At 36.8% G+C, this 18,757-nt stretch overlaps 1 protein-coding gene across 4 annotated transcripts in view; it reads right to left on the reverse strand.

Annotated features, from left to right (window-relative positions):
• LRBA (LPS responsive beige-like anchor protein) overlaps positions 1-18,757 on the reverse strand; it is a 367,373-nt gene that overhangs the window by 313,244 nt on the left and 35,372 nt on the right. For all 4 annotated transcript variants that reach the window (XM_038136498.1, XM_038136496.1, XM_038136497.1 and 1 more), the window contains exons 3-14: positions 10,750-10,981; positions 10,522-10,622; positions 8,229-8,324; positions 6,146-6,267; positions 5,914-6,040; positions 5,018-5,137; positions 4,563-4,709; positions 3,520-3,717; positions 2,796-2,929; positions 1,446-1,554; positions 1,182-1,334; positions 397-565 (exon numbers count right to left, since the gene is read on the reverse strand). In XM_038136498.1, coding sequence (XP_037992426.1) covers positions 397-565; positions 1,182-1,334; positions 1,446-1,554; positions 2,796-2,929; positions 3,520-3,717; positions 4,563-4,709; positions 5,018-5,137; positions 5,914-6,040; positions 6,146-6,267; positions 8,229-8,324; positions 10,522-10,622; positions 10,750-10,981 — 1,708 coding nt within the window. The remainder of the gene's footprint in view (positions 1-396; positions 566-1,181; positions 1,335-1,445; positions 1,555-2,795; positions 2,930-3,519; positions 3,718-4,562; positions 4,710-5,017; positions 5,138-5,913; positions 6,041-6,145; positions 6,268-8,228; positions 8,325-10,521; positions 10,623-10,749; positions 10,982-18,757) is intronic.

The following is an 18,757-nucleotide window of genomic DNA, read 5'->3' on the forward strand; positions in this document are numbered from 1 at the left end:
ACTCATCTAGGGAGCACTCACTCCTAATAAGTCTAGCTCTCTGCTATCACCCGCTTCTCTCTGAAATTCCAAAAATAACAGAGAAAGACCATATTCTTAAGCACAACTCTACTGTTCCAGCATTCTACCATTTCTCTGACCACCTCTGTCTAGTATCAGTTTACACAGGTGTCTGATGACAGAGGATATGACTTCTAAAGAAAGTTTCCTCTGGATCGTGAAAAAAAATCTTTCAAGGACAAAAGCACACCACTCACAGTGTTACAGGGAACCCACCCCACTAAAAGATAATTATTTCTGAAGAACTGACATTTCTATTGTAAACATTGTAAATAAAACTTTTTTAAAAGAAACATCAGATTGTGAGAATAAAAATCAATATATATATGTACATACCTATGCCCTGGGGAATTATCCCACTGCGATCCTGAGGATTCACCACCCAGTAATAATACTTGAGGGTGTGCATGACCAAAAGGACTGTCCCAACCCGCCGGATTGCTCCATAAATGTTAACAGTGGCAATGAACTCGGTAGACAGGTAAGTGTACAGGGTCAGCTGAACCTATACCACCAGTCAGGAAAACAAAAATCATCACACCTGAATTACAGCATGTCAGACAACTGAATTCTTACGTTTCATCTATCAAAATGTCCTAAATGGATTTTCTCTGCATAGCTTAGTCTTAAAACCTCTGAAAACTGATGAAAAATTAGATTTCTGAATTAATTAGATTTCTGAAACTGTGCAGTGCTGGTAAGAAGGTTTCAGCTGCAAAGTTTTGATCAAAGTTGTTCACTGTCAGAGAACAGAAATTCACCAAAACAAAAATACTCACTTCTAATTTATATCAAGACTTAAAATCTGACAACCAAGATAATTTCCTCTTCAAAACTTGCAGAGTTTTTCCCAGCTAACCCATCCAAACTTCCTTCCCAGTCTGGGTCAAAAGTCACAACTCTGTTCTGCAGAACACTGCAAGTTTCTCAAATCCCAGAAAACCCTGAGAGTCTGCAAAACTTGACAATTATATGCAGCAAAGCAGAGCCTGAAGACAATTCCTGGATGATTTCTGCTGCAGAGCCAGAACCCGTAATTCTTTGAAGCCAATGCTTAGTTTCAAATACTCCCAAATCAATTCACCTTAAGATACCTTATTGATAAGAATAAGCAATTTTACCTGTGCGGGGATATGAATCCATATTGCAGGATTCAGGAGAACATGATCACACAGCTGCTTCAGCAGGGGTACCCCATTGTGTAAATTGCTCAGGTATTTTGAGAAGGCAAGGCAAAGTTCTAGCACAGCTCTGGTAACGTGAGCTTTGGAAGACTGCAAAAGAAGATTTGCTTAAGAAGAGCCCTGCAACAGGGCTCAAGGGAAAGTATTTAACACAAAAATAATTCAACATTAATGTAAAACATCAAGGAAGATTTACTTTACCTTTTCTAGGCTGTGTCCTATCACAAGGAAGCCTTTACAGGAAAGCATCTGTTCTTGCATAGAGATAGAGTTCTTCAACAACTCCATGATGAATGCCAGTAAAGTAGAACTGGAAAAAACGTTTTAGTAAACAAAAATGTCTTAAAGGGTTACAATAAGACAAAATATTTCCAAATTAACACTCCCACCACACAACCCTGAGATACATGTTATGTAAATATTATGTTATGTAAATCAGAACTTTTAAAACAAAAAAGCAAGACTAAATTTTGAATGCTTGCTTCAAAAAACTTCTTTATTTTATTCATGCTTTTCTGACTTGAAATTCTGGACTCTGAGATAACCATATAAAAGCAAAATCCTTCTGCATTCTTGCAAAAAGGCAACAGTTAAGTTTGCACTACTCTCTGCTTCATGTTTCAACTACCAGCTTCTGCAAGATCACTTACCAATTGCCATTCTGCTCCTTAAGCTATCAGATGAGCAAATATTTCTCTAGCCACAGCTTTGTTGTTGTGCTACTGCCAGAAGTAATATTTCTGTCAAGGCACTACTGCCTGTGGATCAAGACTTTAACCAGTTGAAAACCCCTGTATTGCTGGGCTAGTTTGCTACTGCATCAAATCCCCGACTTATCACACAGTTGCCAAAGTCTGAGCTAGCTCAGGAGACACCCAGGCACAAACAGATGGGCTGAAGGAATATTGTCACCATCCCTTCTAAGAAACAATATGGATATAGATCATCTTTAAACAGTCATGAAACTACAAATGCAACAAATCCGAGCAAATGACACCAGAATTCTAAAAAGCAATCCCTTTGCTTTTTTTGCTGCTCTTTAAATTAGGAGCTCTAGAGCTTCAACCAGCTACTGTGTCTGGGTGTTCAGAAGTTGGATGGAGTTGAAACAGAGCTCAAACCAGAGGAAAAGCCTAGCAGCAGCGCCAAAAGTCTCAAGGTTAAAAAAAAATGAAGAAAAATTCCAAGGAATGACTTCATGTAGCTGAAAAATTCACCCTTCCAGGAGTTTCTCTTGAAGCCTTCCCTAGTGAATTCTCTCCATGACAGGAATATGTTCAAGAGAATTACCCATAATTCTGCTACACAGGAAAAAAAAAAAAAAGTTGTCAACTATAAAATTTGTGTATATTTTGTTCTGTGAGCCTTCACAGAACACGTGGTGCAAACAAGTACATCACTTTGAGGTCCTGCCTGTAACCTTTTTGTTGGTAGACATAACTCATTGTTGCACAAGACAATGCAAACTACTCTGCCATTTGATAGCGCAACAGGTAATTTCCTTTACCTCAAAGGAACAAAGCCCAGGACACTTCAAGTACATGCACTCACCAAACAGTTGTGTCAATGTGGTCTGAGGAATATTGCCTATAGTCCAACTGTGCAAAGAGAGGGAAAAGCACCTGCACTCCTCCAATGGAGTGCAGGGCACTTTGGATGGAGTGCGTCAAGACTGCTTTCACATCCTGACAAAGAAGAAACAAGAAATGTTGAAACATCATTCAGACACTGATAAAAAAGTTTGTTAAAATAGCCTTCAATTTCTTCAATATAAAAGCTGTATTATTACCAAAAAAAAAAAAAAAAAAAAAAAAGAAGCAGTAAAAACAAACTGGCTGTCACAGTCACACTAAATGCCCAGTATGCCAGTATGCTCTTCAGCTATAGATACTTTTAGATACAGATCTACAGAGCAGATCCTCAGGTGAATACACAGGATTGAATATACAGCATTCAAAGCACAGGGAAGAAAAGGATTTCATATCAAGAGGGCAAAGGATGGGAGATAGGGAACGTCTGTAGGGGAGTGAACATGTCAGAAGTGAGGAAGAAGGATTATTTTTTCAAAGCTAACCCAGCCTTTGTATTTATTAATAGAATAAATTTTTTTCTTCGGATTTTTTGCATCCTCTTTAGTTCAAGAAATACAGGCAGGTCCAACCCAAAAAACCCCAACCTATACACAATTCTATATCAAAATCCCTTTAAAACTGGATTTTAGGTTTTCAAACAGAAATCCTTCATACCCTCCAAATCCATGAAAATGCTGATTTACCTGCAGCATGAGGGCATGTGGTGAATGAACAAAAATAGAAGGGTTATCCTTAGGGGATGACTCAAGACACAGTTGTGCATCTGTAGCCCTTGGATTGTACATAAAAGCAATAGCACTGGAGAGTTTGCCATCATATAGCAACAATTTGTGATGTTCATCGAGGAAGAGATCACTTTCTGCCTTGAACTTGAACGTCCCCTGGATTGGAAAGCAGGGTTGAGGAAGAAAAGGAGAAAAAAATTAGATTAAGCACACTGAAGATACAGATCAGAACAACTATAACAAAAATGATTAAAATATTGCTTCTTTAATCAAGCAGTATTTCATGAAGAAAGGTTCTCATAAGAACCAAAGACTCATAAGACTCAATTTTACAACATTAAAATGGCAGAATTCTTTTGGCCCCTGAAGAGTGTCATTGTCAGGATGGTGGGTAATGTAAAAGAAAACATCAGCCTGGAAATAGCAGGACTGTCAGCAATGTTCACTCAGAAGGAACTAATAATTGAGGAGCAGATAGAAAAGGAACCATCTTTTTTAGCGTATGTTTGTACAGCTGCTGGAAAACAACAGCCTTCAATTAGTGCCCCTCAGGCTATGACAAAACAAATAATAAATCACTGCAACAAAACTAATCCTCAGCACTGACTTCACACATTAAAAAAAAACCCACCAGCACAGGCAAGTATAAAGACACATTTCTAAAACAAATGCATCATAACTGATCTAAGGTTTTCAGCCTCAATGAAAAAGTGAACCCAGTCAGAGATAACAGTTGTGTTCTCCCTCTCCCAACCACCAACATGGAAATTCTGGAGAAGCAAACAGAAGCACCATTCTTTTTGTTTTATAAGAAATCAAGAAACTGAACTAATGCTGACTCGTAGCTTCTAAGGCCATACACAGGCTTACAGAAGTAACATAGTAGAGTTTAATACAAATATTACACTGTTAAGATCATTTTTTTTCGGACACAGAGGTGTCACAACATTCTTAACACCTACCATAAAGAATCAAACTTAGGAAAGTCAATTCTAAGATACCTTATATCCCAGGCCAAGCTGATAAATGGCAAAGATTTGAGCAGCATTGAGAGCCTCACTAAAAAGGTAAACAGATGTCATCTGCCCACAAAACACTCGATTGGCATCTGCTGTTTCTGAAGAACCCAGGAAACATTTGTCAAACGTCTGAAAACAGAAAGCAGAACCCAGTAATAGGGTTTAATCCATGCTACACATGCAAACCATGCAAAAAATATGCATTTCATAGGGAATATTTTTACACAAACAAGTACTTGAGGGCCTCAGCAGAAACAAGTATTAAGTTCTGAGGTGCATAAAACCACAATTTATTCCACTACCAAAAAGTTACTATTTTTATTTCAACATTTTTAAAAAATGCATAAAATGGGGGAGGTTTATGAATACAATGGCAAAGAATATCTATGTAATGCATCAAAATGATCAGCTGTAGACCATGTGCAGGGATTACTCACATCACTGGTGTTGACAAACCACGTTATTTCCCCATAAGATGCCAGCTCCCCATTCACATAACACCGGAGTTCGCTGTTCTTCCAGCGGTTATAGATGTGCACTATAGTCACCATGTACCACTAAACAATAAAAAAAAAACAATTGATATAACTCTATAAACACTTGGGAGTAGCTTAAGCATTCAAGTGGACCTTGGAAGATCAAATTCATTTGTTTATGTGAATTAAATTAAGACTGAAAGATGGGTTTTAAGTAGAAAAGATTAATAAGTCACTGGTGAGTTTTCTTGCATTGGTATGTCAAAGAATAATACGCCATTCTTTCCACAAAGGAGCTTAAAAGGTATTTATTGCATATGACTCCAAAAATCTTTATGACAATGCTGAACCAAATTTACACTGAAACCACAACGTAAATAAGTTCTAAACTGAGCTACTCTTAGCAGGATGGACTACTACAAATGCCACTCCAAAGAGCAAGGATGGCTCCAGACTAAAGCCCATCAAAGGTTGTGCATGTCAAATTATCACAAACAGAATCCATATTTACAGCAAGGGATTACTGATCAGTAATTCCTGAGGAAGCCTGTTCTCCCACAAGATGTTTATATCAATTCCAGAAACATTAGCAGGATATCTAAGTGAAAAAGGGAACATCCAACATCACATAACATTACCTAATAGGCAAGTCAGCCTTGAACACCAGTAATAAAATCAACTCATGTTTTAGTTACAAAATTAAAAAAAAATAATTCAGAGCACATATTTGTTTTGCTCATTTCAGTGTAACTACTTTTCTAGAAAGATGAGATTAATCAACAGCTACAACACAGACACCCAGGCTACAATTTTAGACTCGTGAAATATGTTTGAATGATTTTATTATTTTCACTCACCTTTTGTGGCTTGAAATCAAATTTTACACAGTGCTGGAAACCTTTTCCCTTTGATTTTATGGACGTTACAATCAAGCAGCCTCCAACAAAGTGAGCAGAATAACCAAGTCCTTTGTTTGTTCGAAAACTGACAAATCAGAAAAAAATCAGCACATACACAGATGGATGCAGAAATCATTGAACAATTACTAGAAACTGAACATTAGCAATATCAGATTTACGTAACACTCACCAATATAAATAAGGCTTATCCTTATCCACATTAATATTATTTACAGGATCCATTCTTAGCCAGGTGTGGAAAGTAAATCCATTCTGGTATGGCCACTTGGCTATAGGAGGTAAGGCAATAGCCTGAAGAAAGCAAGAAGTTATTCATGTAGAAAGACCAACACAACAGTAGAAGTGTGCAGCTTAAGAAACACTCTACAAATATATCTGATAAACAGAGGCACACTGCAAATGTATACAGTTCCTCTATACTAAAGAAAAAAAAGATCTGGCCTAACTTCTCTTCTCTTTGTACTTTATTGTTACAACCTATTTAATTAACCTAAATATTTTAAAACTGACCTTTATACCTCAAAAAAAGATTATTAATAGTAACCCATGCTTCAAAATTTAAATGCTTTAGTGAAAGCCTTATGGAATAACTTCTCAAAATTAAAAATTCAGATTAGGGTAACCTGACAGAATAATCAGTTCCATTTTCACATAGTGTTGGTATTCAGAAAAATAACTGATCATGAAAGGTAAGCTGGCCACATTTCACTTAATAAATTATTTTCTCTCCTGAAATTCATATTTAAGTAGGCTTCCAGTGAGCATAACACAGAATTTCAAACTTCCTCAAATGAGGATCTAGACAATGCAATCTCCACCAGGCAAAAATCTTCCTATCAAAAATTTTTAGTGCAAAGCCCTTGAGTTACAAACCATGTGGCAGAATCCTTTGTTTCAAAGAGCTGGGGTTTATTTTTTGGAGTTTTTCACTTGGTTGGGTTTTTTAGCATTACTATTTTAGCATTAGCATACTTTTTTAGCATTGGTACTAACTTTCTGCTGGTGCGCAGCCCGGATTGTCAATACGCACTTCAATTAAGACTGCCATAATCTCTGATCAAACATGCCACCCAGATGATAAATATCAATGAATAAAAAAAAAAAAAATTCAAAAATCTCCAGACTTCTTATTATGTTCCCATGCTCCATTCAGCTACTCCTGTCCACACAAAATGCTATAAATCCTTCTGCATTTCAGCTAACTAACCAGTCTCCACGTCTTTGCGCCCAGCTCTTGGGAATTGGTAGCATTATCACTTGACTTAACTCACAATGGATCACAGAGTAATTATAGTAAATACTTAATTTCTTAAACTTCTTAATTTAAATACATATAAAAATATCTACAATAAAGGTAACTGAGGGACCCCAATAAAATAAGACATGGTTCATAATTAACAGAAGTTAAACCAGAAGTTAAATAGAAAACCACCAATAACCAAAATGAACACAAACATGTCTCTCTATTGACAAGTTCTGTTGCATATGGTAAAACTGCAGGAGGACTTTTCCAGTACTCGGCATTTTTCAGTCTCCAAAGTTTTCATTCAAAAAAATAATTCATTATGTCATCAAGTTGGTGAAATTCGATCTCAAGCCACCAAAGCAGAAAGCTAATGGGTTTATGTGAAGAAAACTGGAAAGAGTCATCTGATAAATCTTATTCAAATCTTATTCTGAATTAAGCATGAAATTTTGAACATAATTTTTCATTCTACAATTGTAGAAGCAGAAGTGTTGACATGAATTCCACCAGAAGATTCTGCAAAGGGTTTTCCAACTGCCTATTTAGTTTCAAATTCTTTTTCAAGTGAACACCACAGAACTTAAGAATGAGTCACAGGAACAATTACAAATAAATTTCATCCTTTTCAGTATTATTCAGCCTATAAATGCCTAGGATCAATGCTTTCTCAAAGATTTCTCATAACCATCTAGAGTGAAAAGCAGGTACATTCTCCTTGCAACACGATTTAACTGAACCAGTCTGAAAAAAACCAACAAAATACAAAAAAGCTGCCTCATTTGTATCCATTCTTTATGCAACAGTATTTGTCCTTCTGTAGGGACATTGCACATCTATTAGAAACACGATTTATTCATGCACTAGCGTAGGTGTCAGGCAGGGAAAACAATTTGGTTAAAACTCTATGACAATGACAGATGAAATAAAGAACACCGCAAATGAAAATAACCAAGGGCCTTAATAGAACAGTGAGCAAACAAACAGGAAATGTAAAATATCTACATACCGCAGCACTTTTTCCTGGGAAGTTGAAGAAGGCATCAGGGCCATACTTCTGAGGCATGTGTTTTAACACAGACAGTAATTTCCCAGCATGTGGTGGCTGACAAACAGAATTATTACATTTGTAAATAACTTAAACAAACCTCTAAGAAAGAAAAGACTATACACACAAAAAGTAAATTCCAACACATTTTAAAACTTTTCACGTGGTTGAATAACACCCTGCTAAGACACTCAGCATTCTCAATAAAACAACATTACCAGTCATGAATACCTTCACACAATATACAGTAGATGCACTGAATTAATTAGGGAACTTCACAAAGGACATGAAGGCCAGAGCCACATTCACCCAGCATAACTAAACTGACCCTGAATGTTGATTCCTGCCACTGTCCATTCCCATCAGCTCTCTGCATGACTTTGCTGTAAGCTAAAGAAAATGAACTGGTCCAAATGAAAACTAACTTAGGGAAAACAAATGCAAACCAGTTTTTAATTACAGCTGTTCTGGGAAGTGGCTGAGTGAAACCTGTGCCAGCACAAGGGAGACAGGGAATAGCTAGCAAAAGGGAGAGGTAAAATCAGCAGAAGGATTATTTTCATCAGGATGACAGTAATACATTATATTAAACTGATTTGGTTTATACTTTCATGTAAGCCCGTGGAGAAAGATTCAAGTCCCAAGGGCAGTTTGGAGCACCTAAACTGAGCGCTCAGTGTGAATACTTAACACTTCTCCAGCACCTCCTGATTTTATTGTAATAGTCTGCAACTGTGAACTCCAAATCAAGTGTATGAGCTCACAAAAACAGGAGAACAGCAAATACTGATCATAGTGACAGGACGATTTTGTGTGTTGTCTTTCACCACACCATATCTTTCTGGCAGGTCTATTTTTAAACTACAATTTTATAATCCTGATATTTTCCTGAAAGTGCCCATTTTCACCCTGCTGTTAACAGTTACCCTCTGAAAACTATGCATGGTCTTGGAGCATTGCATGGTCCATCACAAGTATTTCAAATGTACCACAGTTGGAGTCAGCTAAGCAGTGCTTCAAGAATCTGAGTTAAAACTGAGGAGGAAATGCTGAGAGCTGCTTAGATGTCTGCAGTGCTATAGAATTTGACCAGGTAAATTGTGTTGCAGCAAAATACTTGGTATCTTTTCAGTTCTGCTGATTTTGCGATTTATGGAGTTGTACAATTCCTTGGCAATCCAACTGCGGCATTTTTCTCTTGCTTTCCCCTGTATTTGGTCTTTAATAAGGAAAGGAAATTAAATGCAAATAGCAGGGAGACAGGAAATGAAAAAGTAAGTGTTACGGAGACAACTTTATTTCACCTACAGTTAAATATACTCTCTATGTTCAATTATTAAGTTTAAACCATCTATAAAGTTTAGAGTATTTTTCTTTAAGGAGGTTCAGCTCTCTGGAGTTATTTATTTCAAAGGGCCTTTTAAAGTCTGCAGTATTATGTGTGCATACTTGCTTTTATTTGGTATACTGTTTTTTTAAATTATTTGAAGTCAACAGAGACGCTGCTCCCTCTCCCCTACACTAGCCAGAGTATTTAGAAATAACAGGAGCCGAATTAAAATTCAAAGCAGGTAAAATGATTGTTAAAATAGTTCCCAAGTCCAATGAAACAACAACTGCGTGCTGAAGAAAACTTTATCAGGTGGCCTCTACAACTCAGACATTTTTACTTTAGGGAAGATGGTTACTCAGCTGTAAAAGGGTCTCTTTCTATTCCAAACAGGAACAAGATAAATTTTACAATTTTTCATTGGGACTAATTTCCTTCAGTTCAATTTCTAACAAAGTTTTCACTTCCCTAACTGGATAATTTTTTTTCATCTTCAAGTAAAGTACAGCAATGTGAAACTGGGAGCAAACAGAACTGCCTCTGTAGGCATTTTTATATATTTCTCTCTTCTGATTGAAAAAAAAATATGCCTTTTTCCTTCAATTTCACATAGCTGGAATCAAAAAAATAAAATCATGTGCATAAAAACACTTAAGAGTCACCTTATTATTTCCAGGTGTTCAAAAAGACCAATATAGTCCACAGGTTCAGGAAGAAATTTAACTTCATCCCTATTTTACTCTCTGTATTTTAATTGCTTTCAGGTAAAAAGATTCTTTATATAATACAAGAAAGCTTGCTATATTTTTTGGTACATTGAAAATTTGTTTATCATTAAGTTTTTGGAACAGTCTTAACTTGTGAAAATTAGGAAAAACAAAAGCAACACGATAAAAATTGTTTCAGTTTTGTGTGTTCTTTTACCCATCTCCCTTTTTCTCCTTGCAGCTTGCTGAAGAATAACTTCAGCTCTCGAACTGTCAGGTTATAGCTAGCCAACACACCAAGCATGTCCACTAAAAGATCTGAAAAACAGAAAGAACAGTGATGTAAGTGCTCAATAAAATGCAGAGTCAATTTTTTTTCATTTAATTAATAACTGCGTCCATGAGAAGCAGCACAGTTTGAGTCCCACACTGGGGGAGGCTGTACCTGCAATCATGTTGTCAGCTCTGTCGATCCTCCTGAGCACTTGTTCCACGAGCCCCACTTCTGTACAGGCCTGGAGATTCCGTATGCTTTTCTTCAGGATTGCTGTGAACATGCTCCAAACCTCAGCCTGGCAGGTGACGTCACACTTATCCAGTAAGTCCACCATGCAGGTGATGCCCTCTCCTTCTTGGATGATAAAGTTCATTTCCAAGTCAAACTGGCCCCCAACGAGCTTTCAGAGAAAAATATTTCAAAAAAAAAAGCTTAAGGCAACTTTATCAAAGTATTGATAAGTATGTATGCCTAAAGTTATTCATTCTGTGCGAAGAAAATTATTGAAAGGGAAAAAACATAATAATGAGGCCAATATCAATGTACCATCTTATTTTTCTGCTGTTTCAAGCTCTGTTGAGTAACAAAGGTGCTCTTAAGGCATCAACTATTATCAGACAATCGCTGCAGAAAAACATTTGGGTAGTTTAGGATAGAGATGTCCCAAGTTGAGCAAAAAAGTGAAGACATAAGTAAGTGTTCTAAAACGGGTGAGCCCAACAAAGCAGTCAAGATATCTTAAATGACCTGGAGTGACCCTAAAAGCTTTCCTTCACATTTGCTTAACAAATCTCCATTAAGAGGGCAATTCTAGACAAAAGGAGCTGATGCACATCAAAAATATTTCCACTTATAAACACTTCTGAGACATTCCAGTGACTAAAGCTGGTTAAGAATTAACTGACAGGTTCATTAGCAGTCCCAGGTACTCAAAGGAAGTGAAGGCTTGCTGTATTTGCAGGCATGTGGAACAGCAGCACTGTTCCAAGTCTTTGGCTGTGATTTGGCTATGACACTTAAATCCTGTCATATTTCAGGTCTCCTAGAGGAAAGTTTTGTTTGAACATACACTGAGTAGCAGGCCACATATGCCTGTGCAGAGGAGGTAGAGGCGGGGGAGGAAATTAACTGCTTCACTCTCACTTGCACTTTAATAAAACAAAAATTCCAGCTGAAGGCAAAATGCATTGTACTAAGTTACCTCATTTATACCAACTCCCTCCATCCACTCTTTAAAGTTCTCTTGAACTTCACAGCTGTATTAACCTTAAAAATGTGCCGTGCTTACCAAAGTAACCATTATATACCAGCATACAAACAAGAATTCAGATATCATTGACTCAAATTATCAAAATGGACTCATGACCAGAAATATTTCAGCTCGTTCTCACTTCTGTATGTTTATGTTATTATTTCCCTCCTATGTGGTGGTGTTCTTTGACAGGCTTTGGCCATTAACAGCTTCAGTACTGTCACCTACTGAAGTCACACCATGTCAAAACTGCCCCAAATCCTAACTTGCTTTCATATTAGCTCCAACAGCTTCTCTCATCTAGTCAGGATACAAAGAACAACTTGCAGAACACAACATACGCTCTTCATTAACCACTGAAATTACCATACATTTTCCTCAAGTGTCTAAACCTTGCCACCTTGAAGAAGCAATCTTCAGACTTCTGGGAATAAATCAGTAGTGCCAAACATCACAGGAAGCAGAGAAAGTTACTGCTCTTTTGACAGAATAGACAATGTCACACGGCAACAATTTCTAAACAGTAATTTACACTTTTCCATTTTCTCCTCCCTGGCTCACGAAAAATAATTATGCAATTTACTATCAGATGCTTCCACAATATCTCAGAAAACAGCAAGAAATGAATGGGGTAACTTGAGTTATATTCCCAGCTTCTCTATATCAACTCATGCTGTCAACTCAAACAAATCCATCAAATCATTACCATCCTCCAAGCCTTAGTTTTCCCCTTCCAAAAGATGGAACAGAGGCCTAACTCAAGAAAGCTCTGTAGTGTTTGCTAGGCAGAACGAATTGACATGGAATTATCTCAAAACAAATGCAAAGAAAAATATACACTGTCCCTTAAAGAAAACTCTCAGAGCATTTGAAAATGTAAAATACACTAGAGTTATACCTCATTTCACTGAATGTAGCCTCTACAAAACTGAAGTATTCCTCAAGAGCACTCGTCTTAAAATCAAGGTAAGAAACAAAGACTGTGTACAGACAGAACAGCTGAAGATTAAATTCTGGCCACAAACCACCTGCTAATTCTTAACAAGAAATTCAACTCTTTATGCATTTGGTTTTAACTATCAGCCAACCATCAATTATCACACGAAAACCACATGCAGCTACTGGAGGTGACCTTACCTTCACCCTATAGTCTACACCACCAATCTTTCATTTTTGGCTACATACACTACTATCAGAACCCACCCATCCAGGAAGCTATCAAATTAGGTTTCCAATCTCATCTGCAAACATAAGCATTTCAGGAAGGACGGTCTAGGAATAATATGCTACGGTAAAAAATAATTACCATTTTAACACTTCCTGTGAGGGAAGTGAGGACAAAAAAAATTGCCAGGGAAAGCAGAATACCCAAGTCAGGGTGCAGCTGATGTACAATATGTATGCACATCCATTAGATACACACAGGCACACACACTCCCCACACTATGTCATATTAACCCTTTCTAATGGTGATTTGAAACTGATCAACCTTCAAAACACAAATTTGTTTCCGATGACAGGGATCATAATCCAGGCCCATGCATTGGCTAGTTATTATCTGAGCTGCAGTAATGGCTGTGCACAGCAAAATGTAATCTTCCCAAATGTCACAGTAAGTTATGAATATCTGAGCAGCTTAATGCACCTTACTAGCCATGAAGTGTGAGAATGTAATCTTATTACCTTTTTTATGGTTGTATTTTTTTGAATAATGTAGCCTTTGAACTGATGTATAGTCTTTCCTTGCACTTTAGCATGATTTGGTCTCCTGTGTCACACAGTACATTTTTCAAAATTCTCCAATTCAATGTATTTTAAGTCCTATGCTGAGCTGCATAAACAATCTTTATAGCAACCTACAGGGTGGCATAACGTTTTCTTTCTCCAGCATGTAGAATTAAGTACAAGCTTATAGGAATGGTTTTAAAGGGCAGCATTCAAATGCATCCTCACAAATTTTGGATTTTGCCAGTTATATCCACATTCAAAAATATATATATATACTAAACCAATAGCTCAAGCTTCTCAGTAAAATAGTTCTACATTTAGCTGATTGAGAACAGGCAGAATACAGCAATTTTTGAATACACATGCAGAAAGTGTATTTTTGCCCCCCCTTAGGGAATTAAACTAATGAGAAGTCAACATAGTAGCAGTAATTTTTAGTATAAAATAGCACTACAACACTTATAAATAAAACCAAAAAGACAATTTAAACACACTTAACCTTTCTTTGCAATGAAATGATGTGAGATATGAAAGAAATGTTTCACTGTTTGGGTAAGCATCTATCAGCCTACTGCATACAGAAAATAGCTCAGCATAAACAGTCAAGCTCCACTTTCCTGAAAGAACTTGATATGGATTATTAATCTAATTAAATTATTTCTTCCCTTAACAGATATAAAATATTTAGAAAGCTTGCAAGACAGCCCAAGAAAAATTATATCAATGACCTATAACACAAAAAGGAGAAACCGAGTCCAAAATCAGCATTTCTCCTGGAAAAGACAAATTGGCTATACTTGGGAGAACTACAGGGCTGGATCTTCACATTTTTATCTCAAACCCCCCAAAAAAGTGTTTACTTCTATAGAGTTTCCTCATCCTTCTGGTTGTTAGATAAGGCACAGATCAAGTATTTGCTTTGTTCCTCAAAGCCAAGATGAAGAACTGTTTAACCAAACTATGACCTCCCCCTTTTCCTCAAGATTATTATTTTGTAGTATCAGAATTGTTTCTTTAGTATGTCCAAAACAAGGAGTATGAACACCTATCCCATGAAGAAAAAAAAATGCAGTCAAACAGGCTGGCTCAATCTCAGTGAATTTTTTTTTATGTTTATGCTTAATAAGAACCTGCAAAGCTGGACATTTATAATATTCTTTGCCTACATTAATTCCTTACTTCCACCAAAGAAATAAACCACCTCCCTGACTCTGTTGTCCCCTTTCATATACTCAGAAACACATTTCACATATTCAGAGATTCATTGAATTTATGATTGAAAATTGTTGATCATCAAAAATAAATGACAAAGATATGGGAAGCGTAAGAATTAAAATCTCTCTAGGGTAAGAATCTCATAAGATCATGTGTGATTCCAAGTTGGTCAAATTCCAAGGGCACACAATAAATAGGAAAAGTCAGCACTATGATACACATTCATGACGTGACAAAAAGATGGCTGTGATTTGGAAAGGCTTGTTCAGAACAGAAAACACAAAACATTGCAAAAGATAATAACTCAGACCTACGTATTTCCATGCATTCACACCAAACACTTGGAGGTGAGAACATTAAAATCTAAGTCCTAAGAAGATTTGGCAGGAAAGCCGAATAGATTGGATAGTTTGGATACATCAAATAGTGATATTAGCATGAATGCCAAGTCAGTGAAACATGGCTTAAATCCAGAGAGATTACTAGGAAGGGCAAGAAAGGGGTAGGAAAAGCCTGGATGTCCACTTTTCTCTTCATGATATTGCTAGTGTACTGCCCATAATGCACTAGAAAAACTAGAGAAAACACAAAGAACTGTGGGAAGACCCACTCAAGAAAAGTGAGGTCACACCTTCCAGCAATACACAGACGATTTAGAGTCATTTGCTACCTTGGCTCAAAGTTTAAAATAAGTGAGACCATGAACATGCAAGTGACCAATGACTCTTTCGCAGAAGGAAAGATTCTGTTCCAACCACTTTTGTAAGCAGAAGACTCCTCTTGAATCTTGCTCCAGTTTCAGACTTGGTTTCTCCCATTGGAAATAGGTTTCTCCCATTTTCAAACAAAACCAGAAATGACCCAACCCCCCCCCCCCAAAAAAAAAAAAAAAAAAAAAAAAAAAAAAAAACAACAAAAATAACCCCCACAAAACCACCACAAAACCAAAAAACCAAACAAAAAACCCAACAGCATCAAAGAACAAACAGGTAATTTTTGCAGAAAATTGCAAACTTTTCCTGCTGATACCTCAGGTTGAGGTCACCAATCTCCATCATCCAGCATTACCCTACAGTTACACCACAAAAAAAAGAATACTAATAGTACTAATCTACTTTCCAAAGGAAAGAGGATTGTAAGAAAGGAAGAAAAAGAAAATCTCCTTTATTAGCTGCTTTCTCTTTTATTGCCAAATTCATAACAAAGCCTACAACTTCATATTCCTGGCAAATGAGAAGTCCGTTTGGCATTGCACAACAGCATTGCACCCACTTTAAACTTGACACTTCAATTCAACACTGTTCAACACTGGGATTCTGTTCAACACTGTTCTTAACTATAATCAAAGCTGGATCATTCAGGGAAAAACCATTCCCACTGCTTCCCTTCAAAGGGATGTAATATAAATGTTTTGCATTCAAATAAAATTTCTTCAAGTCTGTCTGTGATTTGGAAAACTGCCTAAATGTGAATTCAACAGGCACCCACAAGGTGTTAAGAGTCTACTGCTGCCATCTAATGTTGTATTTGAAACCATTAGCTCAGAATCAGAAATTTTTAAGACAGCGTCTCAGCACTGTATCATTCCCTTCCTCCTTCACACACCTCTGTCAACAGCTTATATCAGCATGCCTCATCACAATGAAGAAAAAAAGCTGTATCTCGAGGAAGTAAGACAGAATAAAACTTCCAAGTAATGGAAGAGTTTACATTTAACCACTGGCTTCTATAAAACCAGAGTTTCATCAACTTCACAAAAGCTAACTATAGAGGACATACAATTTACCCAGGAAATTACTGGCAAGTGCCTCCTACCCAGTTCATCTGAGGCATAAACCAACTCATTAAAACTTTTCTTTAAAAATACACTTAGCTATGCATACATGGAAATTACTCTCTCAGTGAAAATAACAAATGCAAAAAAAGGCAAAATTCTTGGCCATGTAGGTACAATACATCCAAAGCATCCTTCTGGTGTATGGGTTTTTCCTTCCCAAGAGAATGGGAGGAGATGAACAATTTTAAAATACAATTATGCTATAATCAATGATTCTTTATTTACCCTAGCTAATAATCTAGTATTTTCACTCTGCTTGCAAGCATTTTTATGTCAAATTAGCTCACTAACACAATTAGTTCAGTTTGTAGTGTGCAGCTGAAGGCCCAATGAAAACAGAGCAATGAAAGGAAGAATTAGCTCTACACAACATTTTTAAACATGGGGACTGTGGAAACAGGTCTGTGAATTTAAAATTTTATACTTTTTGTGTTTAATCTACTTTAGAAAGAGCCATTAAATATCTTTTAAGTACATACCAAAATCTGAAAAATCAGAGTCTTATAAAGGGAGCAACACCAGTTTTAAGCGAAATTATTAGCAAAGTTGAATTCTATCTTACACAAACGGAAAAAAAAATTACAATTATCAGTTTGGTATCCATTCAAAAAGGGATCTTAGTACAAACAGTTCAAACCAAAAAAACATGCTTGAACTCAAAACAGCTACAGCATTCCATGCTAGATGATCTTTAAGGCTCTTTCCAACCAAGCCATTCTATGATTCTTTGACATCACCATGCACTGTGCCCTCTGTCTTCCAGAAATTCAACAACAGATTCCAAAGACAAAAGGCATAAACAAGTCCAATATAAGGAATTTTTCCATTCTCCCAGTCTTTACTGCCCCATCAAGAGGTGGGACAGCTGATACACAAAGGATTGCCAAGAACACAAAACACAAGTCCCAGGGGCCCACAATGGTACTGACCAAACTGTGGGTAATACACAGCAAGCCTGCAGCCATTGGTGAAGTTCAGATGGGAAAACAGAAGACAGGATAAAACGGATTCCCTTCCAGATTTTATCTGACACACAACACTGGGTATAAAGGCCCTTTGGCCCTGAGGAGACTGCACACTGAGCTTTATTTCAAATCCCTGAGAACAAGGACCTACCAAGTTGAATTTTTGCAAATCAAACAACTTCAAGACTAAATTTCAACATTCTCCAAAAGTGGATAAAGGTGTATTTACAAAACACGGGAGTTTCCCTTGTTAGACCTGTATTATGTATTTCAATAGATATTACAATAGAAAATATCTAAATCCAGCTGAAATTCCCATATTTCCACTACCTGTATTAACAGCATTAAATTCTGCTTTTGTTTTAATTACATTTTTTCAGTGTACCTTAACCTATGATCCTGTTTAAGACATACAAGAAAGATATAACTCTGAGAGATCATTTAATAACATGCAAATTTGTAGCTCTATACAGGAAATGAAATATCCTAAATCTTTACATCACATCAGATTCATATGTGCATTGAAAGCAAATAAATCATTTAAACCATGATACAGAGAACCTTTTTAAATTTGCATTTATCTACAGTAAATACTGCCATGTTCTTTAATAGCTTGCTAGTGCAATCTTAGCAAACTAATGATTTATGGTTTTGACATTTTAAAAATCAGAAATCTGTCATTTTATGACACCCAGTAGAAAGTCTGCTGGAGTTGGAGTTACATTACTCTGAATTTAAACTCAGATACATGAAGCATACATAGTAAAGCACTGTACCAAGTATCCATTTCATTATTCCAGCACTTCCCTCCCTAGCTACATGTCTAAAAGTTCTCTAATGTTCGTACTTGAAATAATAATAGATTTTTTTGCAAGACACCTTTTTGTCAGTTCTGGAAATATCACCCACCAGCAAACAAACCCAATCTGCTGTACACTGAGAACACCATACTTCAGTGACCAAGCTGCACAGGTCTGCATCATGTCCTGCCTTAATCCCTCCCCTCAAGGAAGGCGCCCAAAAGATAACATTTCTAATACCACATTAATCACCAACAGGTCCAGAGTGGGGAATAAACCCTACAGTAAGAATGGCTTAACAGGGAATAATACCCTGCTTGCACCCACTTCCATCAATCAGGACATTTATGCAGTAAGCAATTTTTTTCTGCCTAAAGGT

The sequence above is a fragment of the Motacilla alba genome, chromosome 4 (assembly GCF_015832195.1).
Source record: "Motacilla alba alba isolate MOTALB_02 chromosome 4, Motacilla_alba_V1.0_pri, whole genome shotgun sequence".
NCBI classification, from domain to species: domain Eukaryota; kingdom Metazoa; phylum Chordata; class Aves; order Passeriformes; family Motacillidae; genus Motacilla; species Motacilla alba.